At 41.2% G+C, this 12,228-nt stretch overlaps 2 protein-coding genes across 4 annotated transcripts; one reads left to right on the top strand and one right to left on the bottom strand.

Moving 5' to 3' along the window:
• Positions 1-1,626: 1,626 nt before the first annotated feature.
• gmpr2 (guanosine monophosphate reductase 2) lies at positions 1,627-7,762 on the bottom strand. Of its 2 annotated transcripts, none has more exons than XM_005944560.3 (10): positions 7,620-7,762; positions 7,092-7,236; positions 6,699-6,818; positions 5,139-5,222; positions 4,882-5,055; positions 4,717-4,798; positions 4,365-4,471; positions 3,051-3,093; positions 2,803-2,962; positions 1,627-2,726 (listed from the first exon to the last, which is right to left on the bottom strand). In XM_005944560.3, exons 2-10 carry the CDS (start codon positions 7,176-7,178, stop codon positions 2,537-2,539), a joined length of 1,047 nt encoding a protein of 348 aa, XP_005944622.1. In that variant the 5' UTR covers positions 7,179-7,236; positions 7,620-7,762; the 3' UTR covers positions 1,627-2,536. The 2 variants fall into 2 exon arrangements, with proteins under 2 accessions (XP_005944622.1, XP_005944623.1); XM_005944561.3 differs by lacking the exon at positions 7,620-7,762 and adding an exon at positions 7,335-7,579.
• Positions 7,730-12,192, top strand: nedd8 (NEDD8 ubiquitin like modifier). 2 transcript variants are annotated; one of them, XM_042212725.1, is made up of 5 exons: positions 7,730-7,824; positions 7,965-8,194; positions 8,301-8,348; positions 8,429-8,511; positions 9,557-12,192. In XM_042212725.1, the coding sequence occupies exons 2-5, from the start codon at positions 8,177-8,179 to the stop codon at positions 9,681-9,683; spliced, it is 276 nt and encodes a 91-aa protein (XP_042068659.1). In that variant the 5' UTR covers positions 7,730-7,824; positions 7,965-8,176; the 3' UTR covers positions 9,684-12,192. The 2 variants fall into 2 exon arrangements, with proteins under 2 accessions (XP_042068659.1, XP_014196297.1); XM_014340811.2 differs by lacking the exon at positions 7,730-7,824 and having other exon boundaries at positions 7,871-8,194.
• The last annotated feature ends 36 nt before the right edge of the window (positions 12,193-12,228 follow it).

The raw sequence follows: 12,228 nt of genomic DNA, 5'->3' as shown, positions 1-12,228 counted from the left end.
ACCTGATCTTTGAGCCACAGTCTCTGGGTCCTGGCATGTCGCTGTCCAAAGACAACAGGAAGGTTTTCCACAGTCAGTGGATGACATTTTGTTCTTCCTGCTTATTCTTCATTAAGAGTACACTTCCTGTTCCTGACTTTAAGAGATGGGTGATCAGCATTTCCAAAGACTGTGACTGGACCATCGGTGTATGTGACGACACTTACGCAACCAATATGAAGGATGGATATATCTATGGCCTACGCTGCCAAGGTAACCAGCTCTTCTCTCTCACAACAGAGTCTAGTTGGGTTATGAAAGAAACTCAACCTGTGATGGGGTTTGGGATGAACAAAATTGAAACGCCCCAACAGCATTATAAGGTTTCCCAACAAGTGATCAACACTCCAGGTGGAAATGTGGAACCACAGATGAACAGACCACAAATAGTGGAAGTTGTGTGGAGCTTTCCAGACTCATTATCATTCTTCAGCAAGATCGGGCAGCACCAGAGAATAAACTTACTCACAGTAACAATCAGCTCTACCAGCTCAGACCTCAAGCCTTTTGTTTGTCTCCAGGGTTTAGAAAAGGAAGCGACAAATGTATCGATCTTTGGGTCAAAGAGTGCATTTAAATTTGGACAGATTCAGCAACAATATCAGAATCAGTGGAAATGCTCATGTGGGCAGATTTATGGTGAGTCTACTGATGGATACTATTATGGAGGGGCTTTTTATCCCATGTATTCCAAATCAACCTGCTCTTGTGGAAATATTATTGGTGCAGCACGAATCACAGCGGTGCTTTGTGAACTTCTGTAACTAATGCTCATGCTGTTGTCCAAAACCCACATCACCACATTTCTTATTAACCATGTAAGTTTTAGTTCCTCTTAAAATGCTGATTATCTGTAAATGAACATGTGGTGCTGGCTGTGCAAAAGTCTCTCTACTGCTAAAACTTGCAAAAGTAGTCTAGAGTAGGGTTTTTCATCATAAATGGTGCAAATTCAACACTCTTGTGCTAAATTATGGCTGGTGTGTTTCTGCTTAAATATAATCGATAGCTTACTCTGTATTTGTGACATTGCGAATGTTTCTTGTTAATTAAACCAAACTGCAAACATTACAAGGGAGCTTCAGTCAAACTTGTCTGACCAATCTTTCAGTGTGTGGTTTAGCAGTGGTGAGATATTTTCCAGAGAACAGAAACTGTTGTGGAGTGCTCCTGAGCAGGCTGAAGACTTTCACCAGAAACAGGCAAAAAAAAAAATTAAAAAATAAAAATGGAAAACTCAAGGATTCATCAGATTTCAAGCCATCCTCAGTTTCATTAAAAGAGAGCATCAAGGACTGCACTCATGGAGGCATTCCTGCTGGGAAAACATGTCTAACAGCAGCATACAAACAAAAAGGAGAAGAACAGAGCCACAAACTGTTCTCTGTGACATGCGTGGAGAGGATAAAAGGAAACCAACAAAGAAGACGTGCAGCCTCATCCTCTGGAACTCTTATACCCCCGTGTTTGTTGTGTTTACCATTAGTTCAGAAGCAGTTTAAGACAGAAAGTGATATAAGTGGCACAGATCTCTAGTTTTATGTGTACACACTGTAAATGATCTAATCAATAATAAAGTCATTGGAGTTTGAAGTTGTGGAAGGTTTTTATTGACTGGATGAAATGTAACGTGAGTTTTGAAATATAAAAACTGCCTTTTTTAAATCTTCACTCAAATATGACAAAGAAAAAATAACAGTTTACATAAGAACAATTTGAAATGAACTGTGTGAAACTAAATACTGTTAAATACTCACACTGAAGGACTTCTGAAGCTAACATGAAGGAATCAGTTTATTTAAAGGCTTTAATCATTACAGTAAATCTACTTGAAGCTCTCGTTTGTAAAAGGAAACAAACAAACTTTGGTATTGATCAGGAGCAGCTGAACCAGGTAAGACAAAAGTACAAATAGATTCAATAACATCTGTACTGTAAGTTCAGCACTACATTACTACATGCTGTCTGTGCTCCCAGATTGTACTCATTGCACTAACAGATCATTTATAGAAAGTATAACTCATTAAAGTGCAAAACTTTAGCAAAGGAATGACAGGTTTTCTAAAAAAACAAGTCGATGTTATAATTTTGTTACAGCAATTGCAGAAACATTTAGGATGTATAAATAATTTAAGACATTTACTATAATTTTATATGTCAGTGACAAAGGCGTTTAGGAGTTTGCACTGGAATGATGAGAGAGCAGGCCTGCAGAGGTAGCCTGCATCTTACTACCTGGAAACACACTCAGACCTGGAACATTCAGAGTGTGAGGAGACCCAGAGTCTGTGTGCTGGAAAATACTTCTGTTATAGAGAGTGGAACTTACGCAGCTAGAGCTGCGCTGAACGTTAACATCAAACTACCAGAACGAGTATCAAAATATGATGTTTTTAAGTAATAAAACGTCTGCTCGCTTCAGTTTACACCAGACTAACAGACAAATGGCATGTGGGAGTCAAACCAGCGCCGCTTCTTTCTTTGCAAAGCCGGACGTTCAGCTGTCGTTCCCGAAGACGGTGTTGAGCTGCTGGGTGACTCTGATGAAGGTCGTCCTGCGGCTCAGCTCCTTCAGCTTGGCTGCACCGACATACGTGCAGGTGGAGCGGACCCCTCCCAGGATGTCTCGTATGGTGTCACCCACCGGACCTTTGTAGAGAACTTCCACGGTCTTCCCCTCCGACGCTCTGGAGGCAAAGAAAATGAATGAATGACATCTCACCTAAATAACCTTCCTCTAACAGCCAAGCACCTGACGCCAACCTGTAATCAGCCACGCCTCCCGCATGTTTCTTCATCGCCGTGTCGGAGCTCATGCCGTAAAACAGTTTGTACTTCTTGCCGTTTTTTTCGATGATCTCGCCGCTGCTCTCCAAGTGGCCGGCCAGCATACCACCGAGCATCACAAAGTCTGCTCCAGCACCTGAGAGCCAAACAAACAAACTCCGTTTTCACGCTAGTTATACTTTAAGATTGGAGTTCAAGTTCTCTTTGAAAACACAGCAACTCACCAAAAGCCTTGGAGACATCTCCCGGGCAAGTGCACCCCCCGTCCTGTGTGAAAGCAAACAAGGCGTTACGACTGTGACTTTATCATGGCTGCACAACTCTAACAAATAACACTGACCTGGGAATTACAGTCAGTAGTTTCATCAGGCTACGGCCCATGAGTAATAAACTAAATATAAATCAATGTCAGTTTCTGTCTCACAGGTCTCGGCTTAAAGGAAAAGTCCAGAACATTTTGTGTTGTTAGATGACAAGAACGAGTCTAAACTCTGTCCAGGAACAGTGGAAAACACACAGTACATAAAAGACAGATGCAATAATAACAATAAAATGATCATCAGGGTAAACAGACTAAGAACATGTTATAATGAAGAGCATGCAAGTCTGAACTGATGGGCTTTGAAATGAGATTTAAAATAGAAAGCGAGTTTAGGGTCAGATCTGGATATCAGCTGATATTATCTATTTGGCTCAAAAAAGGAAAGAAGAGGCGGGACAAACACTCTTGAACCATGCAGATGTGCACCAGAGGGGATTCTGGTTGGCAACACCAAAGGAACAACCAGCTGATCCAAGCAATCGGGGAAAGTGTAAAAGAGTAAATAAATAACTCCACGAAATAAATGTTATGACAGTTTAACTTGTATATCTGATTTTCAAATGACCGAGCATCAGTAGTAGCATCAGTCATAATATTGGTGGGGCTTGTTTTGCGCACTTCCTTTTCAAAACCTCGAACTGAGCCCTTATTTTGTTTTTGTTAAGCCACATGTCGCTGCAACAGTCACTTATTAACCACAGGAAAACCACCCTGGGTGGAGGACACCCCGCTTTACCTTCTATTTTACTCCAAATATAAATATACCCAAAATCTATTAAAATTTATATATTTTGCAATAAATAAGACTTTAAGCAACGACTGAGACCTTAAACACTTTAGGAGAGTGTTTACTGAGATCTCAGATGAAAAAAACTCAAAAAGGGGCAGCTTCTTATCGATGTATTAAATCTGACTCGACCACAGGAACCGCCCCCTGCTGGCCGTTAAAAAGAATGCAATGGTTTGAAAGTGCATAACACAATGTACTGCCCATATTTTACATACAAGAAACAGCTAAAACTCAACCATGTGCATCTAGAAAGCTCACAAATTAATGGCATATGTTATTGATTCAAAGGGATTTAAAAAAATAAAAAATAGAACTTGTGCTTTGAGACACACTTCTATTTCTATTCCTTCGACCACTTCCTGTGTGCTTCCTTTTAACACAGGAAACATGCCGTCTTCAAACTCTTCTCATCGCTACTGCACTCACTGAGATGATGTGGCCACCCAGGCCGTGGGCTGCATCTGCACACTCAATGACGGCGCTCAGCTGAGGATAGCCAACTCCTGTCTTCTTGCGGGTGGTGCACACAGAGCCTGAAGAGGAAGGAGGAGAGAAACAGGAAACAGCAGTTTTAAGCACTGTTGAGTCTTTATGTGGCAAATGAACGTTGACTGCATGGTGGCAAATATGAATAACTATTAGCAGAGAAAAAGGAACATAAACAAGGTGGGTAATTTTATATAAATATAGAAAATGTTCTTAGAATTTAAATATGCCTGTGCAGAAAATAGGCAAGATAACCTCACGGCGAGTGAGCTCAGAGTGCCTTAAGGCTCACCTGGTCCGATGCCTACTTTGATGATGTCGGCGCCGGCGAGGATCAGCTCTTCCACCATCTCTCCTGTTACCACGTTCCCTGCCTGAGCAAAAATAAAAATCAGCACGTATCCGAGAAATGTCGTTTTCCTCGGGCATTTAAAAGGATTCACAATCAGGAACTGACCATTATCGTGTGCGAGGGGAACTTCTCCCTGACGTCTCTGACGAAGTGGACAAAGTGCTCTGAATAACCGTTTGCCACATCCACGCAGATGTACTTCAGCTGCGGCACCGCCTCCACCACGGCCGAAATCTTCTCAAAGTCACCGTCACCGGTCCCCGTGCTGACTGCCACACTCTGAGAGACGAACACAGAAGAGTGAGACTCGTCTTACAGTTAAGAAGCCATTAATAATCACTGGTTCAAACAGCAGTGAGTACCTCCAGACATTCTGGATGCTTTTCTGCAAACTCCAACCAGTCATCCACCGTATAATGTTTGTGGACTGTAGTGAACAGAGTAAACTGGAGGAAGACACAAAGAACAAAATTCGGTTATCCATGCAGACATACAGCAGTGCAAGAACACAGCCTATCGTACTGTGCAAAAGTCTTGAGCCACCCGAGTTTCTTTATATTTTGGTAGAAAAATGGGAAATAGGTGAAGTGATTTATCGGTGCAAAAATGCATGAACATACAAAATATAAGGCAAAAAAAGAATTTGCACAATTCTAACGAGTTTGAGAGTCAATATTTGGTGTGAACATCTTTATTCTTCAACACAACCTGAACTCTCTGAGGCAGATTTCTTGTGATTTCTTCAAGTAGTCTTCAGGAATAGTTCTCCAGGCTTCTTGAAGGACATTTAAAGCTCTTCTTTGGATGTTTCTGCCTTTTGTTCTGTTCTCTGTCAAGATGATCCCACGCTGCTTCAATAACATTGAAGTCTGGACTCTGAGGAGGCCAATCCATGGCTGATAGTGATCCACTGTGTTTTTTATATTCGCGTATATTTAACTTCATTGACAGTGTGTTTGAAACCACCGTCATGCTGAATAATGAAGCTGCTACCATTCAGTCACTTTCCAGATGGCACTGCATGGTTTACTTTGAGATGTACAGAAAAGTGGTGTCACTGCTGTTGGGATTAAATAATTTGCAGTGCCTCAATAATGCTATGCTTTTTATTAATAATGAGTGTTATAAAGTTATACAGAGTAGTATTAAGTAGACACAGCCCTGAAAAATAAAAGGCATGAGACCATGTGTCCTTGGGGAGTAGAAAGCTGCAGACTCTCGCTCACACTTGCCTGGGAAAATGTAGATAAGAGGGAACCATCTCTAGTGGAAAGTTACAGGGACACTGTTGTTTAGACTAGAATGAGAGAGCTTCTGTAATAAAACTGTTGGGGGCGCACCACCATTTTGAGATCCGCGGCAACGTGTCATGCAGGACGCATCTCCCTTCTACAAGTAATGTGAAAGAGAAATAAAGTGTTAAATGGTCTACTGAGCAGTGTTTTGTCTTCCATCGGATGCCTCTGAATTGTTGATATTTACACTGTTCATGCAGTGACATCTGATGGCCATTAGGGGCAGTATTAATGAATGACACACACACACACACAAAAAAAAGTGTGTGTTTGTGATGTGGTCGTTATCTTTTTTTGGCTGAGAAGGTTAATAGAATTGTAAGATAATACAAAGAAACACACAGTTGTTTGTATTATCATTCTATTGATATAGAAATATTCCACATGTAAGCCACCAATATTTAAACTGAGGCATCAGACGCCTCCTGTTTTTAATCCCCCGTTCAGCAGGGACAGGTAAGAGAATCAGTGCCCATCCTCAGGTGTAGGGATTACTGGCACTCACATTACTCATGGCTTAGATAAATTTAGGTTCACCTACTTCTGTTTGGACTACTTCAATCACTCCCTACTGCTGCCAGCAGTACTTCTCAGTGAAATAATACATAACAGCAAACATTTCTGCACCTGGTGCAAAGCCACAGCCATCTCAAAGGTCCCCACAGTGTCCATGTTAGCAGCGATGATGGGGATCCCTCTGTAGCTGCCCTTAGAGTTCCTGAAGGTAAAGCTCCTCATCAGGTCAACCTGTGGTACAAGAGGAGGCCAAAAAAAATTACTTAAGAATTAATTTATGCAACCAGCTGGCAAAACATTTATTTTGGTTATTTGGAATTCCCACCAATGATTTGCGGTGACTCGCAGAGCCACACAAGACTGTATTTTGTGCCCCTTTTAAAGCACTGTCGCATGGCCTGTGGGCTCACTTTCCAAGAATAGCTAATGATTTAGCAAATGGAAACATCTGCATGTAGGTCAGTCTGCTTTCCTGTGGAAACTGCGCACAGCTGCATTACCCACCTCGCTCCTAGACTTCAGCGTACTCCGTTTTGGCCGGAGGAGCACATCCTTGAAGTCTAGCTTGATGTCATTCTCTATACGAGGCATTTCCGAAAAGAAGCAGCAGCAGCCGGTCTAACAGGGAAAAAGATGGAGCAGTGCGGATCTATGAAAGAGAGGAAAGTTCATATGTTAAGAGGACACCCCTTACTTTGTCATTCAAACAGCCATGTATATGAAAAACAAGTAACTGTAAGCAGGTACGCTCAAAGTTGACGTCAGGAGGGACCCTCAAAAAGCCAAGAATCCTTCAAGGACTGAAAAAGAGACTCGGGGAAAATCCGGGACTGCGTTATGAAAATGGACTAAGTCCTTCTGTAGCTAATGAGTCCTGCTTTTTTAGGTCCGATGCCAAAATTCAAGGTTACACCACATAACGGGGTTAATAGCTGAAGTCACTCACAGACCGTTCATGTAAGCATGAGCTAATAACAATAAAATGAGTGAGTTATCTACCATTTTAATAATTTACCAAAACAAAGTACTTACCGTTGGGAAAATAACAGATCTGGTCCGAACCTCACCGCTTCAGCTTCCGTCTCCACTGGCGGGAAACCTTATTGTGGCGGACGCCCGCTGGCACCCGCCTTGTAGTTTTTAAGGGCTTCTGCTCGGAGGAGACGACGCACGTAAAAACTACTAACTCGACTTGCGCTTTACGTCATGTGGTACTGATGCCGTAAGGATTTTTAAGGTACTTGGGTGAGAAATTTGGGTTTGCTTTTCTTGTGACCTGGCTCCAGTTAACGTAAAGTCATTTAGGTTTGAATGTTGTGTTTGTTTGTTTGTTTGTTTTTGCGGAAAATAAAATATATAAACCGGAAATCCACGAAGCGGAACGGTTAACGTACAAACGAGAAGGGGGAAAGACACAGGAAGTATCCACTGATTTTCTGTGAAGAGGAGGAATATCGCGTATCTTCATCAAAATACCACATCGAAACCTAAAATTCCAGAACGTAGTTGGAGATATTTTACATTCCTTTAATATAAAATCGCACCACTGATCCCACTTGACTGATATTTCTACGAAGAAGTCAACAAAGATGCTGATTAAAGTGAAGGTAAGGTCCGTCATACTGAACGATTTGAGACTCGTCTTGTTATTACTGACTCACTGCCTCTGCTGGATCCGTTGAAATCATTTGCTTGACAATGTTTTTATCACAGACACTCACTGGCAAGGAGATAGAGATTGACATAGAGCCCACAGATAAGGTACATGTTTGTCTTTTTTTGATGTGCGCAGATAGTAAGTCGGTGTGTTTTTCAGTGCATTTTAATTCATGTACATCCAGGTGGAGCGGATTAAAGAAAGGGTGGAGGAGAAAGAGGGGATCCCTCCCCAACAGCAGAGGCTAATCTACAGTGGAAAACAGATGTAAGACCCGGATACAGTTTTTTTTTTTACTAAAGAGTGAGGTTGGGGATGTATTTAATGGAAGCACCTGCACACAGTGTAGTTTATTACAGTAAATCTCTTAAAATAAATATCCCAGTGTAGCAAATGCTCACTAGTGCACCACGTGTATCTGCCAGAAATCAGTTAGCCTTAGTTTAAAATGAAACTGTACTTAAGATTTATATCTGTCACAGAAACAAATCTGCATTAGCATGCTAATACTGATAGGAAGGGCAAGAGCAGAATGATCAACTTTACCTCAGGTTAATGTACCCAGGCGAATTATAAAATGTATTAAATTTATAGTTAAAATCAGTCAAATATATGCTAAAGGACATTTCATGCCATTGTGCCAACGAGACTCAGATCACCTGACTGGAGCAAGAAGGAAACATAGGACTCAAAAATCCATCTGCACATATAGGTTTTTATTTTATAAAGTGTAAATTTTACAAAATCCACTTTGCACCTATATACTGCATTTTAGGAACAACCACAGACACATTGCTGACCTCGTTTTAGTTCGAAAACTGCAGGGTGGTGCTTGAATGTGGACGGGGTGAAACAATGACTCCCACATTTGCCACCATATTCAGCCTTATCAGGCACAAAAATGCAGCTAAATCATTACGAGTTAGATTCATAAACATCATTTTTTGCTGTTTGCAAAGCAATCGAGTCTAAAGGGTCACTTTAGTTGTTAGCAGTGACTCTGTAAGGTTTATGGTGAGATAACTGCCTTTTACTCATCGTTGAATTTTAGTAACGTTTACAGCTTATTGTTGTTCTAACGAAGGAAATCTCTTGTCTTAATTTTTGCTACCGCTTCTCTTCTGAAGCAGCATTTTTTATAATACAAAGAACTACAGATGTATGTCGACATTATCCTCAAAACGATTAGGGAAAAGTTCCACATCTTTACCTGCTTAAACTGTTTTACGTATTAAAATAAATCATTTGTGTCAGATGGATTTTCATTAAAAAAAAAAGAAAAGAGTATTGAATGCATCGTCTCTTTCCTCAGGAATGATGAGAAAACAGCAGCAGACTATAAAATCCAGGGAGGCTCCGTTCTCCACCTGGTACTTGCTCTGAGAGGAGGATGCCTGCTCCACCATCGCACAACACTCTGTTCTACACCCGCGGTGTAGCCTTCACCGCTGCCTCAGCTGTTGCCCTGCCTGCACGAAGCAAGAACAGTGACGACGCCGAGCCAGCGGCTGCTGGATCACCAGGTGGTATTGTAGCCAAGACGGAGCCTTGGTCTAAAAAGTCTGATCGGGCTCTCTTTATTTCAGACATTTCCCTCCAACCAACAGTGTGTTGGCCACAAACGCTCCCTCCTTCCACACTGTAAATTTGCCACGGTGCGACACCCTTATGTAGTTGAAAAGTTTCTCAGAATTAAAGAAAATTTTGTCTTCAAGTCAACAAATCACTTATTTTGTCTGAAGCAGACAGGCCCGAGGTTTTCGAGGCATGTAAAAAAGTTACTTTAGTTCCACTAATGATAACACTGACGACTGGACTGCGATGCTGCCTCCAAACTTTCTTTAATTGATTTTTTTTTTTTATGCTGTGTACATGTTTTGTTATTCTTATATGATGCAGATGTGCAGTAGCGTAGTTAGATTTGAGGAAGATGAATCGCTGCATATGTAAAAGGATAGTTCCACATTTAAGGAAAGCCACCAACTCATTCTTCATGGGAAACCGACGCACCTCTCGCATCTGATCACTCAACATGAAGTCACTATCATCAGCTGGTTAAATTGCTTGTTTGTGTAGCACGAATAAGCTCCTTTACCGGGCGTGTCCCGAGAAAGTCCTTTAAATTACGCTCATAGAAGGTTTAAATGCAAAAGCTCACATGCAACAGTCAGAAACACAAGCTGTAGAATAAGTACTTTATAAATCAAAACACAAAAGTTCAAAATGAGTAAAAAAATGTAGATAGACTGAGTAGTGCAAGGTGCAAACTGTGCTATAGTGATGAATGGAAAAATAACCCAGCAATAAGAGCGGCTGCACTCTTTAGGTGACAGATTTCCTTTGTTAGCATCTCTAAATCTTTTATTAACATGTCACATGACACATGTCGGTTTAATATGTGCAAAAAATAAGTGTTTAAAACAGAAACTGTGTTTCAGTCTTCTTCTTAACCCACAGTGAAATGTCATTTCTAACTGTGAATTTTCCACTTGGATTATGTTCCTAAAAGAAGACCAAGCGAGTTAAATGGCGACACGCTGTAGTGTTTGTAAGTGGGTTTCTTCTCCCACTCTTTGTGCTGATCTACCTGCCTGCTGGATGTAACCCTAACAGATCCATAATTTGTTGGACAAAGAGAATTTTTGTAGTTTTGCTTCCGTTCTCCACCGCAGTGGCTTTTAAATCAAACAGACCAGATGTGATTGAAGTGCAGACCTGCAGCTTTCAAAGAGTTTAACAGAATTGCATAAACTGTTTAGGAATTAGAGCCATTTTTAGAGGCTCAGAAAGCACAACATAAAATTGGGTTTTTATCAATACTTTGATGAAGTCAACCACTGAAGTCTGTAGCCCATGGACGTTACCATTACTGCAGCCAGCTTCAGTCGCTGCTTGTTTTGGTCTCTCTGTCGTCAGTTTTGTATTCAGCAGTCGAAAGCGTGCTCTGTTGGTTTGAGATCAGATGACTGACTCGCCCATTGATAAATCTCATTTCTTTGCCTTTAGAAACTCTTGGGTTGCTTTTGCAGTTTGCTTTCTCTCATTTATGCATTTGCACAGTGAAGCTCTGTCTGATCAGCTTTGCAGCATTTGCCTAAATCTGAGCAGAGAGTACGACCCTGCACACTTCACAGTTCATCCTGCTGCTTCTATCTACAGCCACATCATCAGTAAACACTAGTACCCCCCCAATGCACCTAACAGCCAAACGTCCCCATGAGCTAGTCTGGGTTGCATCTGTCCAGAACAGCGTGAGCTCTTCTAGTTGTTTTCCGGCAGTCTGATGTGTCCTTCCTGTTCTCGAGTCTAACCAGTTGTTTGCACCTTGTTGTAAACCTTCTGTATTAACATAGGAGCAGGCCTCTGAAAATGGGAGACTGTATAAAAATGACTATATAATGTCTGTATAATTCATAAACGGTTAATGTTAATTTTTATTTAAAATGCTTGAGTGAAATTATATCTAGACTGTTTCATTTAAAAACATATCTGCTGTGATCGTGTACAGAGGCAAAGTGTCTTTGTGCAACAAATTATGGACCAAACTATGTGAGAGTGGTGAAAGTCTTCATGAATCTGCATTTCCTAAAATCTAAAACTATTCCTGTGATGCAGACCAACGTGTGATGTCAGGAAAATCTCCTGCGACTTGTTCTAAATCATGGACCACATATGGTAGTTGATTGTAAGCCTGCTTTATAAGCAGCCTGAGCATGTCCGTTGGGTAAGCTACTGATTTATTTAATGTGTTGGGCAGAGTTGGTTTTTGCTCTCATTGCATATTTGACTGTAGTGAGGAGCGCGGCTTCAGTTTACATGGTTTGTTTGTTTGAGAAGCATTGCTGTGTTAGTTCCCACGTTGCTCCCACCAGTGTGTGACGAGTTATGAGAAACTGACTTTTGCTTTGGATTGATCTGTCAGTAGAATAAATTTGATCCTGCAAACGACTCGTGTTTACTGCTTTCTGTTTCTGATCTGTGTTT

Source organism: Haplochromis burtoni, unplaced genomic scaffold, assembly GCF_018398535.1.
Source record: "Haplochromis burtoni strain Fernald_Lab_line unplaced genomic scaffold, NCSU_Asbu1 Contig_388, whole genome shotgun sequence".
NCBI classification, from domain to species: Eukaryota; Metazoa; Chordata; class Actinopteri; order Cichliformes; family Cichlidae; genus Haplochromis; species Haplochromis burtoni.
The sequence above is the reverse complement of the archived record's forward strand: the minus strand, read 5'-3'. Positions and strand labels throughout refer to the sequence as shown.

Excerpts from the sequence above, each read along its gene's own strand:
- gmpr2 (XM_005944560.3), bottom strand. The coding sequence starts at position 7,178 with ATGCCTCGTATAGAGAATGACATCAAGCTAGACTTCAAGGATGTGCTC. Across the intron at positions 5,056-5,138 it reads AGCATCCAGAATGTCTGGAG|AGTGTGGCAGTCAGCACGGG; the intron begins GTACTCACTGCT and ends TTCGTCTCTCAG. Across the intron at positions 2,963-3,050 it reads AGATGTCTCCAAGGCTTTTG|GTGCTGGAGCAGACTTTGTG; the intron begins GTGAGTTGCTGT and ends TTTGGCTCTCAG.
- nedd8 (XM_042212725.1), top strand. Across the intron at positions 8,349-8,428 it reads ACATAGAGCCCACAGATAAG|GTGGAGCGGATTAAAGAAAG; the intron begins GTACATGTTTGT and ends ATGTACATCCAG. Across the intron at positions 8,512-9,556 it reads ATCTACAGTGGAAAACAGAT|GAATGATGAGAAAACAGCAG; the intron begins GTAAGACCCGGA and ends CTCTTTCCTCAG.